This window comes from Pan paniscus, chromosome 10, assembly GCF_029289425.2.
Source record: "Pan paniscus chromosome 10, NHGRI_mPanPan1-v2.0_pri, whole genome shotgun sequence".
Classification (NCBI taxonomy): Eukaryota; Metazoa; Chordata; class Mammalia; order Primates; family Hominidae; genus Pan; species Pan paniscus.
Window position 1 is genome coordinate 117585526 of NC_073259.2, and position 19485 is coordinate 117605010.

Here is a 19485-nt window from a genome sequence, read left to right on the forward strand (position 1 = left end):
CAGACCCAGATGCATCTCCCTTGTCTCTAGAAATCCTCAGCCCCACTACCCATCACGCCTACCCAGACGTGGCCAGCACCCACCCATGGGAAGAGTCTGGGGTGGTATAGATTGCAGTATCTCCTGAGAGTGGCAGAATCCACCGACTCCCTTCACAAATATCATTGCTTATTGGAAATTCACTTGACATCCCAGTTACTCTGGCCCTACTTTTTAAAGCATATCCCTCAGGGATGGCAAAAGAGATGTCTGTCTTAGGCTTTAGGCAAAGTCCCTTTTCCTCTTTACTTTCCACTGGAGAAGGGGAGAGGGTTGTTCATTGTTATCCCAGTTGTCGTAATCTGGTGGCTTGGTTATTAGAATATGAGAGCCCAGGGGCCTTTGCTGGATTTGGACACAAGGGGGTGTCAGTAAGCTGATCTCAGACTCATGCTCTCCTGGGCATTGTTTCCTTTTTTTATGGTTAGTATTGAGGGCTATGCTTCTCTATTAGGCTTCCAGATATTAAAGTCCTGTAGGAAGGCTCTTCTTCCCAGAGGGTGAGTTTGGGCTGGAACTCTAGTATTCAGAACCGGAAGGATCCTCAAACATACTCTTACCCAGTCCTTTCCCCTGTCTCTGTCAAAGGCAGAACTGAGGCCAGAGAACTTCAGTCAAGGTCTCTTGGATATCAGTGATAGAGCTGGGCCTGGAAGCCAGGCATCCCTTTTCTAGCTCAGTATTCCCTGTGTGTGCATGTTGAGATGCAGTGAAGAAGAGGAACGCTGACTCACATTCACCTCCCAAGAGGCATGGATATAATCCTCGCACATCCACGCCAGTTCCCAGAAGGCAGGAAATGTATCACAAGAGGCAGTCCCCTCTAAACGTTTAAACGAAGAGGCTGGTGTGGAGCTGATCAAGCAAGACTGAGATTTGAATCCAGTAAACGCTCCTTGAGCTAGGCCATGTGCCACGTGCTTTCACATGTACCATCCCATTTCATCCACATAACCACAAACGCATCTACTAACGCGTGTGAAGGCTGGGGAGGCATAATTTTAAAGCAGGTTGGAGGAACTCCTGCAGGCAGACAGGAACTTGTTGGAATTCTCCATCCGTTCTCTTCTCAGTGCCAAGATAATTATCTTAAATTTAGGCAGAATGGTTTAAATGCTGTTACAGCTGCCTGGTGACTTCCTGTTTCTCCCTTTTGTCATCTAACTTAATGATTCTCAAACTTTATGTACATAAAAAGTCCTTCTCAGGTTTGCCTCCACAAAACTGCGCTCCTGTTCCCACATGTGACTTAGGGGTCTTGAGAGGTAATTTTCCCTTGCCCACGAACTTTGAAGCCTAACCCCTGAATAAGATTCAGGGGCACCATAGGATAGTCCTTTGGGGATCACTGGGTGAACATGGCAGGAAGGCAGCAAGGGTTCCCCAAAACAGGTCTCGCCACACTGGCATACTGCTCGTTTGCTTTGTGATGAGGGGACCAGACGGCAGCCGAGTGGATGCTGTGGAGACAGCCTGTCTAACCTGCGAAGCATGTGACAGTGTTACAGTTGTAGCTGAAAGGGAGAAATGTGGCATGGCCTTCATAGGACAGCAGGGTTGATTGGTCACTTGTTCCATCACAGTGTCTGAAGACATCAGTTTCACCTGGTGATGGGGCCTCTCAAGTCGGGCCAACAGACTCTTCCCTGGGCCCTGTGCTGTTCAGCACTGTTTTTATAGTCACTGCTCTGAAATAAAAACCTCAGCACCCCAAGTACTAGGAATGCATTAGATGATGGAACCAGAAGCCAGGAAGGCCTCAACAGATTAGAATCAAGAGACAAACTAAACAGATGATTTAGTAGGAGAACTCCAAAGTTGTGGTTCTGGGGCTGTGCATGTTGAGGTCTGGATGGAGTAGATGTGCTGAATGGCTGTGTCCTAACAGAGCTGACCACCAGCCAGAAGTCCAGGCCCAGCACCACCCCCACATCTCGGTCTCTGCTCCCTGCGTTGGTCCCTGCCATCCACCTGCTCTGCTGCCAATAGAAAGATCTGACAGAAAGTCAGCCCTGTTACTCTTTGCCTAAAACCTTCTGCAGCTCCCATTACCTTCAGGATGTCCCCTAAATTCCTCAGCATGACTTGCAGGCACTTCATGATTGGGAAGGCAGCGGGAGATGAGGGGTGATGGGTAATTCTTTTCATTTTACAGTGTTCTGTAGGTTTGATTTTTTTTTCTTTTTTCTTTTTTTTACCATGAGCTAAAGATACTCTTAGCATTGAGAGAGAGAGAAATGTATCTTGTCCCGGTTTCTTTCATCCTTTGTCTGATGGCCAGGAGCTTGTCATGACTCATTTTGTCTAACTTCCCCATCTCACTGCTCTGTCCCCTTGAGGTCAGTCTCCCCTTGCCAAGGAGTGATACTGTCACATCCCCAAATGAATCTTTGCTTTTAATCAGCGCTCCTTCAAAAGCAGGTGAGAACGGCTCCTGTCATGCATCCACGTTTCATAATTTGCACATTTGGTAATGATGCTGGGAGAGCTTCGCACAGAGGAGAGGGAACCCCGAATTGTGTGCATAAGGCTTTGGGCTTCCTAATGGGCTGTAATTCTGCTCTTGGCAGGACGGCTACGAGCAGCTTAGGCAGCTCTCCCAGCACGCCATGAAGGGGGTCATCCGTGTGAAGTTTGTCAATGACCTCGGGGTGGACGAAGCAGGGATTGATCAAGATGGTGTTTTTAAGGAGTTCTTGGAAGAGATCATCAAGAGAGTTTTTGACCCAGCACTCAATCTGTTCAAGGTATTTAAGGGGAGCGACAGCAGGGCTGACAGCAGCCAGATTCAAGAAGTGAAGAGCTGGGCTTGCTCCTTGCAAGGCACTTGACCTCTGCCTCTCCCCGTCTTTTTGCCTTGCAGACAACCAGTGGGGATGAGAGGCTGTACCCCTCACCCACATCCTACATCCATGAGAATTACCTGCAGCTCTTCGAGTTTGTGGGGAAGATGCTGGGGAAGGCTGTGTATGAGGTAGGAACGTTAAGAAACAGAGAAATGTAAAATAAAATGTTAACGGTACCATGGGCTTCTTCACATACACATATGTGATCAGGCTTGGCCATGTAAACTGTCACTAGGATACAAGCGAGGACAGGGGCAGGAACCAAGGTTTGTTGTACACCAGTGCTAGGTACTTTGCCTGTGGCATCTCATCTCATCCCATCGACAGCCCTGTGACGGGGCTGCCACTGTCCTGGCTATTTAAGGATGGGAGACCTGAAGCTTTGAGGAGTCACCTGTCCAGAGTTTCGTTGCTAGTTAAGTGGTAGAGGTGGAATTTGAACCCAGGCCGGCCCAAGTCCTAAGGCCAGCCCTCTTCTTTCCTGAGGCATGAGGAGTGATGTGCAGAGCCAGATGGCCACACGGAGGCTGGGTCCCCGTTGTAGGAGGGCAGCATTTTGTGGAGTTTGATAGTTTTAAAATCTTGTGTTGTTTGAGGGAGTGCTTCCCAGCGATGGCAACAGGACAGGACCAGCTGTTCCTAGTCAGCCGTGTGACCATGTGCCTTCAAGTTTCTTTAGTTTTTAAGCCATGTTCTCGCATCAGTAGAGTGGAGATAAGAAAAGCCACATTCCTGGGTTGCCGTTAATGGTAAGTGAGGAGGGCCTCCTACGGTGCCCAGCAGCTGCTCACACCAGGTGGATCGGAGCAGTCATCCTCACCTTACTAAGAGGAAGTGAGTCTGGGTTTCCGCTCTGTGGCCTGATGGGGTCAGGGTGATGTGGCCCACACAGCTCCTGTCCATTGAAACCCCGTCCATTGAAAGCCAAGGTGGGACCACCTTGAGTGGGAAGTCACCGCCTGTTCCTGGGGAGAGTCCTGTTTCCCAGGAGGAAGGAAAGCTGCAGCACAAGCCCAGCCAGTCTGTGTGGCCTTCGCAGTGGGCTCCAGAGCTGCAGGGACCTTGCCTGGGTCTCAGGCTCTGCTGAGCTTCTGGCTCAAGCACGGAGGAAGCGAGCCACCTGGGCAGCACTCCTCGCATACCCCAGGAACCTGGAGAAGCCAGATGCTTTCCAAACAGAAAGAGCCAGCAGCTGGGCCAAGCTGAGAGGGAGGTCTCAGGGCCAAACTCCTTTCACTCTCGAATAATCCATTGTTCTCTCTGTCTGGAAATAGTCTATGTGCACGGGCCTCAGTCCCTGGCCATGATGGAATCAGGTGGCCTATCTGAGCCCCTGCCCAAACACCATCCAGTCTTCCTTGTGCCCTCCAGTGATTTGGGTCCTGGGCCCATTCTCTGTGCCTCTGTTTCCTCATCTGCATAATAGAAACAATTTCTCAGTTGATTTCCATTGAAAAAGTTAAAAATCCCATTAGGACCCACCCGAGCACATGGCATATGTTTTCCTTTAAACACGTTGCTGTGATGACACTCAGAAGAGCCCGGGCCACCTGGAAAGCATGGCCTCCTGGCTTCTCTGAATGTCATGCCATTTCCCAGGCCTCGCCTCTGTGTCCTTTCCCTCCCTCACCTCTGACAGTAATTGTGCTGACGAGAGAAGATGGGACCTGCTAGGCCCTGCTTGAGGAGTGGCATGGATTAACTCATTTACCCCTTACGGTCCTCTGACAGGCGTCATCAAGTCCGAGTGACTGTCCCCTCTCAGCCTCTCCAGTCCACATGTCTCTCTCCACCCTCCTGCCGCTACCCTGGCACAGTCTGTCGGCGTTTTCCCCTGGCAGCATGCCACAGCCGTCTGGCTGTGTCTGCCTCCTGTCTTCCTCTCGCCAGCCCATTCCCCACATAAAAGTGCAGCTCTGTCCCTTCCCTGCTCAGAGCCCTCTGGACAGAATCCAGCCTGCAGCGAGGCTTACGGGCCCTCCCTGACCTGGCCCTGCATCCTCATTGGACATAGCTTCCATTGCTTCCGTGCCCTCCATCCCTGGAGTATGCCTGGGGCCTCGTACCAGTGCCTGGCTGGCTCCTTTAGGCCTCACTTAGCTGGCTTTTCCTCCCGGAAGCTCCCCAACTCTGCCTTTGGGGGAGAGCTTATCCTCTGTGCTCCTCTGGCCCCTGCCAATGCCATGGCTGCCCTGAGAGCTTGGGGGTGCTGGTACTGTGCACGTTCCATCCTCTTAACTGAGAGGCTGGTGCTGCCCCCCACTGACAGGTGAGACAGCTGAGGGCCCCTGGCTTGGCAGCAGCCCAGCTAGGATTTAATCCCTGAGCACTGTAGCTCCAAACCATGTATCCTGACCACTGCGCTGTCCCCAGGAGGCACTCAGTTGTATTTGGTAGAGGATGGGGAGATACTGCCCTCCGGATTGGAAACTTAGGAGGGGCCTGGAAATGCCGATGGCACCCCTGGGCCATGTCTGCACCCTGAGCCACCCCGATCCAAACACTGCATCAGAATCCTGGCTGATGGACAGCTCTGCTTCTCTGCTCTCCCAGGGAATTGTGGTGGACGTGCCATTTGCATCCTTCTTCCTGAGCCAACTGCTTGGGCACCACCACAGCGTCTTCTATAGCTCGGTGGATGAACTGCCTTCTCTGGACTCCGAGTTCTATAAAAACCTCACCTCCATCAAGGTGAGCATGGAATGGTGGGTGAGCTAAGCCGAGCACTGGTGTGAACTCACAGCTTGCGAAGTCCCAGAAGGAGATGGCCTGTCCTCTCTTATTGCTGTTGCTGTAGCTGCTGCAGGCCCCTCACATCCCCCTGTGGGCAGTCCCACTCGGGGCTGATCCTCACAACCTCCTTCCTCAAAGTCACAAATGACTTTCTTTGCGTCAAGCTGTTCAGCAGCCATGGGTGTTCCCAGCACCAAAGCAGCGCCTCAAGGGAGGGTTAAACCTCTAAGCACATAGTGCTCCATGGCCCTAACACTTTCCCCTTCTCTGTTACATTAGCGCTATGATGGGGACATCGCTGACCTGGGCCTGACGCTGTCTTACGACGAGGACGTCATGGGTCAGGTAGGTCCACCCTTTGGCTGAGCTCCCTTTCCACTGCCCCCATGGGCTCCTGAGACCTGCCGTGTTATTTGTTTTCCTCAGAAAGAGCCCCAAGCTGAGGCTCTGTCTGGTCCCTTGTCCTCCCCACCCCTCGCCCATCCTCCTCCCCTCTTGCCAGGAGGGAGGGCCCCCTCCTTTCCTTCCCAGTTGACCTGGCCTTTGAAGCTTCCCGCAGAGACCCTGCTTTCTTATATCGCATTTTAGGGTAATTCCCCATTTGTAACATGGCTTTTCGTTACCATGGTGAGGATTAGCCGTTACAAATGGAGGATTATGTCTTAGAGAAGGGGAAGATGCCACCTGAGAAGCGCCTCAAGCTCAAGCAGAAGCCTGTCCTTGTTCATTCTCAGCATACAGAGCAGAGCAGGGAGCAGAGACCCTGGTCTCAGGGCCGCAGCACGTCTCCTCCCACGGTTCCTTCTGGCTTTTCTCTGTAGCAGCCTCCGCCCCCTTTGACTGTGTCCTGGTGGAGGTCCCTGCATGAGGCTCTGGGAGTGCAGGTCCAAGGGCCGCTCAGGAGAAACCACGCCATGAGCTTCTTAATGCAGAGCCGACTTATTAGACTCGCGCTTGGGCACCTCAGAACCCCCAGTCTCCCTGAGCCACACTTTCCATATCCATTTGCCAGATGCGAGTCCTGGATGGGCCCAGTCTGTAAGCACCGCTGGGAGCCCTGCGTGGCCTGTCCTCCTGAAAGGCCCCTGGGCAGGCTGGCACGTGAAGGCTCTGAGAAGCCTGTAAGGAGGAAACCAAAGTGGAGCTGAGTTAATCTCAAGCTTCCCTAAATCCTGGGACACAGAACTCTTCTTTGAAGGAAGGAAAGAATGCTGTCTCACAGGATCGTTCTCTACAGAATAGCTCACGGGCAGGGTGTTCCTGGAATCAGGGGAAACCTCAGGCTGGCTGATTCTTAAGGGCCCTTTCAGCTTTAAAACCCACTGGTGCCACCTGAGATGCTGACAGCAGTGGGACTGGGATCAGTGTGTTCCTTTCTAGAGCTGTAGGGTTATAGAATCTTCACAGAATTTCTATTAAAATTGGCTTCAAATGATATGTCCTTTGATTTTTAGGTGATCCACGGAAGTGTTCTTGAAGTTGAAAGAAGCAGTTGATTTTACAGAGTTTAAAATAAATCTATAATCAGATGTTGAGGCTTTATCCTGACATAATTTTTCTCCCGACTATAAAGATAATGAAACTTCTAACAAAAAAAAAAATTAGCTCTAATATGAGCAAAAGATGAAAAGATAATGAAACTTCTAACAAAAAAAATTAGCTCTAATATGAGCAAAAGATGAAAACGCAAGCTGCCCGTAATGCCAGTGCCCACAGGGTGCCCGTGATAGTGTGTTACCTGCGTCCTTTGAGACTCTTTCCCGAGTCTCCCTTTCCAGAAATGATGCCATTCTGTGCATATTGTTACATCAGTGGCCTTTTTTCACCTTTTTAGTAAACGCACATTTTCATCATATTGTTTAGTACCTGCACAGTATTCCAGGGTATGGATGTACCAGTGTTTATTTAACCGTCCTACTCTGCTCTGAAATGCCAACACATTCCCCTCCATGACATCCCGAAGTCTTAATACAAATGTTTGAACAAGGATTGGGTGAGAAAAAAACCTTTTGTATTGATCATGCAGGGTCTGCTTGTTGATATTTCAGCCTTGACTTTTTATGAGAAAGGATGGTTCCCAAGCATGTGCCATCTTAATTCCATCATTATCATGGATGTTTGTGCTGGGCCCTCTCATCTCCGGGAAGCTTTATTTCCCCATTAGAGTCCTCCCTATTAATTACTCCCATCTTCTCCCCCAGCTTGTTTGCCATGAACTGATTCCTGGAGGGAAGACCATTCCTGTTACAAATGAAAATAAGTGAGTATAGCAATTAGGTTTTTAAGGTCACCACTTGAAAAGACTTCATTCTGACTCTCTGCGCTTATGTTGAGAATTTATTAAGATAGATTGAAGTAGAAAGAGGCCATAAATATCATAATGGAATTTACTGGTTACAGTTCATAGGCCAGAATTGTATTAAATTCAATTTGCGGCCGGGCACAGTGGCTCATGCCTATAATCCCAGCACTTTGTTAGGCCGAGGCGGGTGGATCACGAGGTCAGGAGTTCGAGACCAGCCTGATCAACATGGTGAAACCCCGTCTCTACTGAAAATACAAAAATTAGCTGGGCATGGTGGCTCATGCCTGTAATCCCAGCTACTCAGGAGGCTGAGGCAGGAGAATCGCTTGAACCTGGGAGGTGGAGGTTGCAGTGAGCCAAGATCGCACCAGCACACTCCAGCCTGGGCGACAGAGTGAGACTCCGTCTCAAAAAAAAAAAAAAAATTGATTTGCAAAATAAGAATTGACCATTTATTTTTTGCAGTAGCACTTCTAAGGTCAGAGGCACCCAGGCCACGGTGTTCTTAGGAGTTTAATAACGGCCCTAGATGCTGACAGATGGATTCTGAGCCATTCAGCACACTGTCCTGAACCCAGAGGGCACAGAGGTGGAAAGACACCTTGGCGGGGAGGGGCAGATCATTTTGGATGATAGCACGTGGCAGTTGTATAAAACAGTGTTCTTGAGAAGACACCGTGATGAATTCAAATGCCACAGACGGAGGTCCTTAGACATGGGAATTGGAGAGACTCTGAGGCCCAGCAACTATTGTCACAGATAAAGGGGTCTGCAGAATCTATCATAAATGTCATCCTTTTTGGTCCCTAGAAGCAAAACCTCTCAGTGCATGGTCTCCACTCGGCCCTATTGTCACCTAATTAAAACAGTGGAGCCTGGCATGAGAAGCAGACATTGGCCCCCTTGTCAGTTTATCAATCTCCCGCCGCCAGGCTCAGTTGAGCATTTGAACTGTTAATTGGAGCATCAGTCTCTTTAGTGACAAGTGAGGGCTCAGTCCCACCTGGTGAGTCATTTGAATCAGATGCACGTCACAGTCCAGTGTTCCCAAGCATCATGTTCCTCTCGGATCAGGTGGTTCAGTCAGTCTGCAAGCTTGGGACTTTTTTATTTAGACTGTCAGAAACGTCAGGAGAACAGACCCTGTTTTCATAATGATTGAAATACACTGGCCTTGCTCCTTGGCCACAGGGCATTAGTTTGAAAACTTAGAAGGAACAAAGTGCAGATTGGGAGGGACTGCCTGGAAGAGTAGAGAGGGCCCAGCCAGGGCCAGAGAGAGAGCATGGTAAGTCCTGCCCCTGCCTGCCATGTAACCTGTAGCCATTCCTTTAGGGGGGTGCTTGTAGGGCAATGTGTATAAAATACCTTCCTGGGTGTCAGGCTCAGAGGAGGGCTTAAATGACAGCAGTGATGTTTACCATCCTCAGATGGGTGACGTGTCACATGGATCCTGCCACCCCCTGAGAGGACACGCATTGCCAGGTGTTGCAGCTTGGGGGTGACGGTAGGTAGTCACTCACTCTCCCCACATAGACACTGGCTGCTAAGTAGAGCGCCCAGAGGAGGTAGGTGGGAGCAGGCTGTGCTGGAGGGAGAGTCCTGTCCTGCTGGGAAACCTCTTATGTGGAAACTTGTTTCACAGATTCTTAGCATTTATAGCATAAAGCCTCAGGTCAGGGTAAGGATACTCAGTTCTGCATACTAACTCAAAAGGCCTAGCAGTGCCAGTTTCTCCCTCTTTAGGGGTGATACTTGATCTTGCACTTTATGAGTGTTGGATGTTTCCCATACTCTCTTCTCTCGTATCTCCCTCTCTCCTTCCCTCCCTCTCACCTCCTCCCTTCCTCTCCCCCTTTCTCAGTAAAGTGGAGCAGTACTCGTCACCTGCTTCAAAGTATACCTGGAAGGAGGAGCAATGATAGGAAAATCATATTTGTATGTATTAATGTACAGGTTTGCTGCTGGAAAATTTTTTTAAACAGGGGTATTTTTGAGATTACTAAAGCTTTAGCATTGTAAAACATTTATTTGGACTCTACTGATTTGGAATTGGTGAGAGTCGTACGTGGGCCGGGCTCAAGTTCTTTGCTAAGAAATCAGTGATGCAAGGCTGGGTGCGTTGGCTCACACCTGTAATCCCAGCACTTTGGGAGGCCAAGGCAGGTGGATCACCTGAGATCAGGAGTTGAAGACCAGCCTAGTCAACATGGTGAAACTCCATCTCTACTAAAAATACAAAAATTAGCTGGGCATGGTGGCAGGCGCTGTAATGTCAGCTCAGGAGACTGAGGCAGGAAAATCACTTGAACCCAGGAGGCAGAGGTTGCAGTGAGCCGAGTCGCGCCATTGCACTCCAGCATGGGCGACAAGAATGAAACTCCATCTCAAAAAAAAAAAAGAAAAGAAAAAGAAAAGGCCAGGCGTGGTGGCTCACATCTGTAATCCCAGCACTTTGGGAGGCCGAGACGGGCAGATCACCTGAGGTCAGGAGTTTGAGACCAGACTGGTCCAATATGGTGAACCCCATCTCTACTAGAAATACAAAAAAATTAACTGGGTGTGGTGGTGCATGCCTGTAGTCCCAGCTACTTGGGAGGCTGAGGCAGGAGAATCGCTTGAACCCGGGAGTCAGAGGTCGCAGTGAGCCGAGATCGCACCACTGCACTCCAGCCTGGGTGACGGAGTGAGACTCTGTCTCAAAACATCAATAAATAAAAAGAAAAAAGAAATTAGCGATGCTAGCAAGCCTGTTGGAATGTATGTAACCTGTTGAGAGGATTATATGCTTTATGCAGTTGTAGTTGAGGGCACTGTGTTCATCAGAGCAGACCCAGAGACCCTCTGCTTGGAACCATTGTAAGTTGCTCTGACTTCCCAGTTGAGTCCACTCCTAGCCCAGCTGCGTGTTTAAAGCATCTGCAGGTCCGCCTTGCCATAGCATTAGACTGTTGATCCAGATTAGCAAGGTTTTGATTAAAGTTTTGACATGAAACAATTTTTTTCTATTTTAAAACTTATTAGAGGACTGAATGGTATCTTAATTGATTTATGTCCAGAAGAATGAGATTAAATGAAAGTCCAAAAAGCACCCTTTGTACTAAGAAGGGCCCCCTTCTTACCTGGGGAATGTCTCCTTGTGATTCCCGACATAGTGGGGGCTTACCCCGAGGTGTGACCTATGGGTTTTGGGGAGGAGTGAATGATGCAGTGCCCTCAAAGGCTTGATGGGTTCACAGTGGCGTATGGTGTGCAGTTCGTGAGTGCTGTCGTCATTGTCGCCATTGTCATTGTTCTGATGAAACACTCTGGTACTATTTGTGTTTTTTGTAAAATGGTTCAGAAATGACTAGACTGTCTTTCAGCCCATTAGTGACAGCCTGCCCCGTCCTGTTAATTGTCATTGTTATCTCTTCCTTGTTGGCAACAGAATTAGCTACATCCATCTGATGGCACATTTTCGAATGCACACTCAAATAAAAAACCAAACAGCTGCCCTCATTAGCGGATTCCGTTCCATTATCAAACCCGAGTGGATCCGAATGTTCTCAACTCCTGAACTGCAGCGTCTCATCTCTGGCGACAATGCTGAGATTGATCTGGAAGATTTAAAGTAAGAGGCGGGTGGGGGGAAGGGTGAAATTCCTTGGCCTCCCAGAAAGCCAGCTGCTCCCTCGCTGGGTTCCTTTTAGAGAGTTGTTTTAGGAGCCTGTCTCCAGAACTCCTTCTCCTCCCTGGACTGGCTAGACTGCTTTGGATTAAAAGCTTGACCACTTGTCTGCCTAGAGATTAAGAAGTGGAAGCAGGCCTGAGGACTGGGGGTTCTCTGAAGCTCTAGGAGATGGGGTCAGAGGATCTGGGGTTGGCCTCTGCTTGGGAACAGCAGGGCCAGCTCTCAAATTCCCCACCCTTTTAGCTTCCCAGGGAGATAGAGTTATTGAGGCATGAACTTCTGGCTTTAAGAGAAATTAGTAGTGTTCCCCAGGCCTGCCAGAGTGGACCGTGCCAGCTGTCTGCATGACCTGCCTGCCTGTCCATAAGTGCCCACGCTAGCACATTGCTGAGCCCAGGTCTGTATTGCTTTCAGGAAGCACACAGTCTACTACGGTGGTTTCCATGGAAGTCACAGAGTCATCATCTGGCTCTGGGATATTCTGGCCTCCGACTTCACACCGGATGAGAGAGCTATGTTTCTGAAGGTATTTTATTTATTACCTATGCATGCATGCATGTATTCTCATAAACCTGGAAGGCCAGTTGATGTGATAATTTACGCTGAAGAAACTGAAATTATCAGGAGGACCTCAGATAGTCAGCACATCCTCTCCCACAGGCAGGCCTCCCGGTAGGCCAAGCAGTAACCAGAGAGGGGCTTGAGGGGCACGGCCGAGCCTGCTGTGTGTCCCTGGCTGCAGGGACAGGCCTCCTGCACAGGTGGGCATACCTGTTGTGCTTGGCACTCCGTCCTCCCCTTCACCTATGCTGGCCTTGATAACATCTTTTTTCTTTATTTCCTTTCATTATAGAAGTAAATGACCCTCTGCTTGGAACCTTACCTTAGGAAAATACAGATAAGCAAAATATTAAACAATTGCTGTTCCTCCAGTATGGAATTGTCAACTCTCTACACTCCTACTCACCAGGGACTATCTCTCTATACCCATTTTCTCAATAGCGTAAGACACACATACACACCCACAGTGTCCCAATAAAACACACACAATTGCTTAGGCTGATATCAAGATGTATTTTTGCAAATAAAGTGGCTGACGTTAACTGGTTCCCCAGTTATGGTGTCTGTAAAAGTTGTAAATGTTCAAAATATTCCCCTAATGCCACTGCATTGTTTTTTGTTACTGACATCAGCAGTGTGTAAGTATTTCCTAGGACGCTGAATGGCACACACGCTTCTCTGTGTATGTGTTATATATGTGTATATTTCTCTAAAAATGGGATCCTATCATTTCCCACCAGCCTTCCTACTTGACAGAATATCAATGAACATTTTGCCATGTTCTGGTGGTAAATTTAGTGCCTTGAAATGTTTTCTTTTGGAGGTTTGGGCTTGAACAATCTCATGTGGCCTCATCTGTTGAGGCAACCTGGACAGTGTCACTGGCAATTAAAATGACAGCTGGTTTCCTCTCTCCTGGGTGGTCATTCTGAGGAGAGTTTATTCCTGTTGAAGAGGCCCTCACGCAGTCCAGCAGATAACACAAATGCCCCACATCCCCACAGGTCTCCGGGGATTTAGGATGGGCAGGCAGACAGAATTCCAGAAGTTGATTCTGGGAGAATCAGTTCAGTTTTCCCAGAAGTGCCTCATGGGCAAAGCAGTTTCTGCCGAGCTATAAAACGGCTCACGCTGGCCCCTCCTACAGAGGAAAACCAGTGTCTCATCATTGTGCAGGTGCTGCCCCACAAAACAGGTGTGTTTGTGTCTTTGGATAACCTGTCACCAAACCTACAGTTCCTTACCATGTGCCTGCCCTTTTGTGCAGCTGCATACAGGCCCCAGAGTCAAGCAGAAGAAATGTAACCCTTGCCCAGGAGTGGATGTGACCACGACCACGCTTCTCTTAAATGTAAAGCAAGCAGAGCATCCAGGGGTTTCCTGTGTCCTCCGCCCCTCCCCGCTCGCAGGAGCGGGAAAGCTTCCCTCCCTCCTTTCACCCACCTGAATTTGCAGCGGGCAGACCTGAGCCGGCCTAAATTGGGATGCACAGATACTTCTGTGTCTGTCCCCTTATTCTTAAAACAAGGACTAACCACAGCCCCGACACACAGCATCCGTAGAGTGATTGGATGAGGTTGCATTCAGGGAATGCTCATCACAGTGTGGAAACACAAAAATGCTTCCTGCATTGATGCTGCTATGGTTTTTATAAATAAAACATGTTAGAATAGGAATAGATCTTGTTAATACTCTTTTTAAAACTTTTTTTGATGCCCGACACACATAAACTGTCTTTGGATGGTCTCAGGAATCTCACAACCATTTATAACAGACCCAAACCCTCAAATTGCCCCTGAGTTTTGGAGGACGGCTTGATGATGTAAGTGACAAGCCCCTGTATCCCCTAGAGAAGGGAGAACATTCTTGGCTACTGTTGAGTTAAAGTGAATGGTTTCTTGGGACACTCCTGTGCAAGTTTATCACTTAGATTTCCAGGCTGGTCAGATGCCTCTCTCCAGGCACGAGCTAGCACATTTGCGGGAATAACGCAGGGGCTGCCGCTTGGAGAACGCCGGGAGTTCCCAGGGGGTAGCAGGGAAGTGTGGCTGGCTGCCCACAGGCCCCACTTGGGCTGCCGGCACCTCAGCCTGCTCTGCAGCCTCACTGGCTCTGGGGCCTCATTTTTGTCAGTGTGCTGAGAGGTTATTAGTCTCTTGCACAGGGTCCCCCGGGGCCCCAGCACATAGACCACTCTAAATCAGCAGGCCCAGGGCTCAGGTGACTGCACCTGTGCAGTCCCCTCTGCATGAATAAGGAGCCGGCAGGATGCCAAGTGCAAGGCCAGTGAGTGCGGGTCTCCCGGGCTCCCTCTGTTGGCACCACGTGCAGTGGGTGCCACCAGCCTCCGCCTCGCCCTCACCGTCTCCCATGTTCTCGTCACGTGGTCTCTGTGGGAGGGTGTCAGCTGCTGCTCTGTTCCTCTTAACAATCCCACAGGAGACCTGCCTCCCGGGGACGCCTCACCAGTGCCCTGGCTGGGCATTTGTGCTGTTCCTACTCTGCAGTCACACGTGCTCTCACAAGTGGCCAGTCGCACCTGTTGGGTATGGGTTTCATGTGTCTTAGTCCCCGAGAGCAGCACCCTTGAGAGAGATGTACGGCGTGTGCCAGTTTTGGGGCCAGATCCACCCCGCCACCCCATACGGCTGGCTAGACAGCAGTTACAACACGGTAACAGACAGAGCAGACACGTGCTACACAGCTGCAAGGGCCTGTCCTGGAAGAGCAGGAGCCTGCCCCGTCCCCACTGACCCTGCTTTGTGTTGCAGTTTGTGACCAGCTGCTCCAGACCCCCGCTCCTGGGATTCGCCTACCTCAAGCCTCCATTCTCCATCCGCTGCGTGGAGGTGTCGGACGATCAGGTACCCCCACGGGGTGGGTGGGGAAGAGCCAGCCTTGGGCAGTGTTCCTTGACTTCCCTCTTGGTGGTTGTCTGCTGTGCCCACTGTGCAAGGCCCTTATCTAGTCCATATCTCAGCAAGGCAGGCAGCTGGACCCCTCAGAGCCAAGTGAGGAGGGCCCCACAGTTCTCACGGCAGGAGAACCAGCCAGCCCCAGAGAGACTGCCCACGGACTCAGCCCTCTCTCGGCAGCCCCTTTCTCTTTCCTTCCTCAGGGAAGGGTACCTGGAGTGGGGGTGGGTACGTGCTGTTTTTAGTGGCGTCTGGCCTCACCGGGGCTCCAGATCTGAGGCAGCATGGGAGAAAGTGAGAGAGTGGGCTCAGGAGGCAGACAGGCGCAGACTCGAATGCTACTCCTACCCCAGCAGGCTGTGCACGTCCAGGCTCGCTGCTTCATTTCCTCATTGGCCAAAGGAGAAGGAAAGCCTTCAGGGTTACGGAGCTCTGTGTGTCTCAAGCCTGGCCCACTGTGGGTGCTCAAATGAGAGTCCTACTCCCCATAAAAACCCAGTGGCCGCCTCTGGGTGTAACTGCCTCTCATGATGCAGTTTGAGCCCGTGATGCCACCTTGTACAGGGAGCTACACAGTCCTCGGCCTCCATGCTTAAGGGAAAGTTGGCCCAAGTCATGGTCTGCCACCGGCCACAGCACCAGTGAGGAGGGAGGAGTGCATTCAGAAATGTTTGGGCACCTAACAGTTTTTACAGCATTCTACTTTTTGACAATTGGTTAACCAGTAATTCGCTGTGAACCGGAAGGCCCCATTTCCAAAAGCTTACTTAGTGCAGGAATTCTCTGTGCAGGCCCCAGGGAGAAGGGGTTCCTTCTCTGGAAGCCAGTCGTCTTGTGTCTGGGGCTTGACCTTGGGTAGTGGTGCCAGGGCAGCGCCCTGCACTCTGCCCAGCATCCAGGGACTGGCCAGATCCCCTCCCTGGGCTCCCTGGCCTTGGCATCTGCCTGGGCTCCCAAACTAGGCCCTTCCCAATTCAAGGCCACGATGTGTGCCTTCAGGACACCGGGGACACTCTGGGCAGCGTCCTCCGGGGCTTCTTCACCATCCGCAAGCGGGAGCCAGGCGGCCGCCTGCCCACCTCCTCCACCTGCTTCAACCTGCTCAAGCTGCCCAACTACAGCAAGAAGAGCGTCCTCCGCGAGAAGCTGCGCTACGCCATCAGCATGAACACGGGCTTCGAACTCTCCTAGCTCCTGTCCCAGCCCTGCCTGCAGGGCTCCTGGGCTGCCAGGGACCTTCAGCTCCCAGAGGCAGTGTGGTCCCTGGGAATGTGACCAACATGCCAGGTGACGTTGGCCCCTAGACCCTCTCTATAGCCATGAGACTCCTTGTGGCCTCAAGAACTTTAGACGCCCACGACAGCACTACACAGCATCTCCAGGTGATGCCCAAGGCACAGGGCTGCAGAAAATAAACCTCCAGATTCCACCAACACGGGTCCATTCTTCCTGGTAATGGCAGAGGGGCTTCTTTTAGCTAGTTTGATCTTTTGGGAGTCTGTCTTTCCTTAGCCGTCTGAGTGAGCTGTGTATGAACAAGTCCCAGGAGTTCCAAGAGTCTAGAGTGGTTTTTGCAGCATGGGTCTGAGTGTACAAAGCCTACTGTGCGTGAGATCCTCTCCTTCCGTTTCTGAAATCTCTTACTCAGGTAAGGCCTCGCCAAGCCTCTATGCACCCCACAAAGTTTCTGCCTCCATGCCGTCCACAGCGCCTCTTCCCAGACAGCCAGGCCCATCTGCTGCCCAGGGAAGCGCAGGCGCCTGCTAGGGACGCTATGGACACCGCGAGTCCAAGGCGCTGCTCCTGCCTTGAAGCCACGCGCTCCACGCTGCGGCCCTCCCACTTTCTGCGTCCTCAGCGGGCTGAGCTGCCAGGGAGCCTTCCCGGACCTGTTCCCGTCCTATGCATTCACATTGGCATCCTGGTTTGGGAGAAGAAAAACAATGGCCCTTAGCAGCAGCCCCGTTTCCAGAACGTGCTGGCTGTTACCCAAAGCCTGCTTCTCCCGCGGAGGACGGCTGCCTTTGACCCTGCTTATTTGTCTCACTGGTTATCTAATGAGGAACAAACACTAACCTAAGGTACACATCCCATCTGGGCGGTGGCTTCACTCCTGAGTCTGCAAAATCCCAGGAAACTTGGGTCTTGCTGCCCATCCTTCCTCAGCACAGGGAACCCGGAAGCCCGTTGCACTGACAGAGGCTCACACCCTCTGGGTTTTTTTTTTTTTTTTAACTTCATTTCTCTTCCAACCCATTGTGTTCCTCTGCCCTCATTCTTTACCTTTGTTGTAAGAACTTTAGCTCCAGGGAACTGAGGCAGAGGCCCTGTTCGTGGTCTGTGTTGACAGCCACCCACCCTCTCCCACCTCATGCTCCTGCACCTACACCACCAAGGTTGATGCCAGATTCGAAGCCAGGAAGGCTCAGTCCCTCCACTGCTCTCCTCAAAGACGCAAAACATTTTCCAACAAGAGCCGTCACAGTGGCAGCAAAGCAGGGGCCACCCGTCTCCACAGTCCTTCAGAGTTTCAGCTGCATCCTGGTGTCCCACCCAGGTCGAGCCCCCAGGCTTCTGGAAAACAGTGTGTGCTCTACTTTGATGGAAACATGGCAAGGAATTTAAAGACAGGAATGTATTAATATTATTGAAGGTGTGTTCGTAACCTCTGATTCTGTGGACTTGCCACTTTCTCCAAACGCTCGGTTCCTTTGAAGATTTCTTCTGAACGTGTGTGCGCACGCTGGGCGGGTTTGTGCATACATGCGGGGACCCCAGACTGTCAGCACAGGGAAGATGGATCCCATCCTAATTTTTATCACCTGAAGGTTGGAACCAGTGAGGGACTGGGAGAGAGTGATTTATAAGCACCAATATCAACTTCATGTGGATTTTTGACAAGGAGGGGTAGTTTGTAATTTCATTTAAATTCTTTTCAGCAGCTGGAAATATTGCACTATCTGAAACACTGAATCTCCTTTTGTAACTGGTGTTCACTGACACCTTGATGGCTCTTGATGGCTCTAAAAAGTTGTAGGATTTTTTGTTTTTGTAGCTAACTTATGGATTGAGATGTGATCAAAGGCTTTATTAAATTTGTACTTCAGCATATGATGGCTGCGTTCTGCATTTCATTCCGCCATATGCCTGGACCGTTCACACTTGGGTATCTGGGCTTAGGGAGCATGTAGGCTTCCACAATGGAGGGAAGATGTGGAGGGGCGCAGAGCACATGTCCTCGCCTCCCCAGCCAGAGTTCAGGGTTGTTGGCAATCTGTCCTATTTGCTTCCAATTGTGTTTCAAGAAGTAACACATTTCAGATGAGCACCCTCTATGGGCCCATCCCTCTCACCCACTTCCCAGAGGCAGCTGTCACCATAGGTTGGGTGTATATCTTTGCAGTCCATGTTTTACACAGTAATATTCTTTTTTTGTTTTTTTGAGATGGGGTTTTGCCATGTCACCCAGACCAGTCGCGAACTCAGGGGCTCAAGTGATCCGCCCACCTTGGCCTCCCAAAGTGCTAAGATTACCGGCATGAGCCACCATGCCCAGCCAGTAGTAACTTTCAAAAGTGATCAACGGATGTTGAACAAACCCAGATAAGTGTCTGGAGTGAAATTTTACAGCTACTTCTGGGTGTGCCAGGCGTTGTTCCCTTAGTGAGGATTGCACTTGCTGTCTCCCCACAGGACACGCAGCCCTTCTCACTGCATTCCCCAGCAGGTTTCCTCGGCACCAGGAGCCCAGGTCAGACCTGCCAGGTGTTTGCCCCGCCTTGGTGCTTCTGTCCTGACCCTCGGCAGCTCTGATGTCCCAGTGGCTTCTCGCTGCTCCCCTGGCCTGGGAAGCCCCTGAGGATCAGAGCACAAACTTGGCTTGTTAGGATCCAGTCAGGAAAGAACCCTGGAGAGGCTTGTGGCCTCTCTGGAAGTCAGATGTCTCAACACCCAAGAAGAATTCATGCATGCAGGCGTCCTCACAAGGAGCGTTCATGTAACTAAAAGAAAAAACAGTGTAACCACCTGCCTCCCCAAAACACACATCGCCAGCCTCCAGTGTGAGGCACACCCACCTAAAACTAAAGCTTTATTCTGTGACATTCTGGCTTTTGTTTTGTTTTTTTGAGATGGAGTCTCGCTGTCGCCCAGGTTGGAGTGCAGTGGCGCGATCTCAGCTCACTGCAGGCTCCGTCTCCCAGGTTCACACCATTCTCCTGCCGCAGTCTCCCACATAGCTGGGACTACAGGTGCCCGCCACCTTGCCTGGCTAATTTTTTGTATTTTTAGGAGAGACAGGGTTTCACTGTGTTAGCCAGGATGGTCTTGATCTGACCTCATGATCCGCCCGCCTCGGCCTCCCAAAGTGCTGGGATTACAGGCGTGAGCCACCGCGCCCGGCCAACATTCTGG

At 50.8% G+C, this 19485-nt stretch overlaps 1 protein-coding gene across 6 annotated transcripts in view; it reads left to right on the top strand.

Moving 5' to 3' along the window:
* Window positions 1–18183, top strand: part of UBE3B (ubiquitin protein ligase E3B) — a 59325-nt gene extending 41142 nt beyond the window's left edge. For 4 of the 6 annotated variants that reach the window (XM_034934428.2, XM_034934430.3, XM_034934429.2 and 1 more), the window contains 9 exons: window positions 2610–2786; window positions 2903–3013; window positions 5439–5576; window positions 5898–5963; window positions 7820–7878; window positions 11354–11536; window positions 12011–12122; window positions 14929–15021; window positions 16072–18183. In XM_034934428.2, the coding sequence (XP_034790319.1) occupies window positions 2610–2786; window positions 2903–3013; window positions 5439–5576; window positions 5898–5963; window positions 7820–7878; window positions 11354–11536; window positions 12011–12122; window positions 14929–15021; window positions 16072–16263 (1131 nt within the window). In that variant the 3' untranslated portion in view covers window positions 16264–18183. Of the gene's footprint in view, window positions 1–2609; window positions 2787–2902; window positions 3014–5438; window positions 5577–5897; window positions 5964–7819; window positions 7879–9353; window positions 9431–11353; window positions 11538–12010; window positions 12123–14928 lie in introns of those variants that run through there. The other 2 variants (XM_063593631.1, XM_063593632.1) reach the window with 2 other exon arrangements.
* Window positions 18184–19485: the final 1302 nt, after the last annotated feature.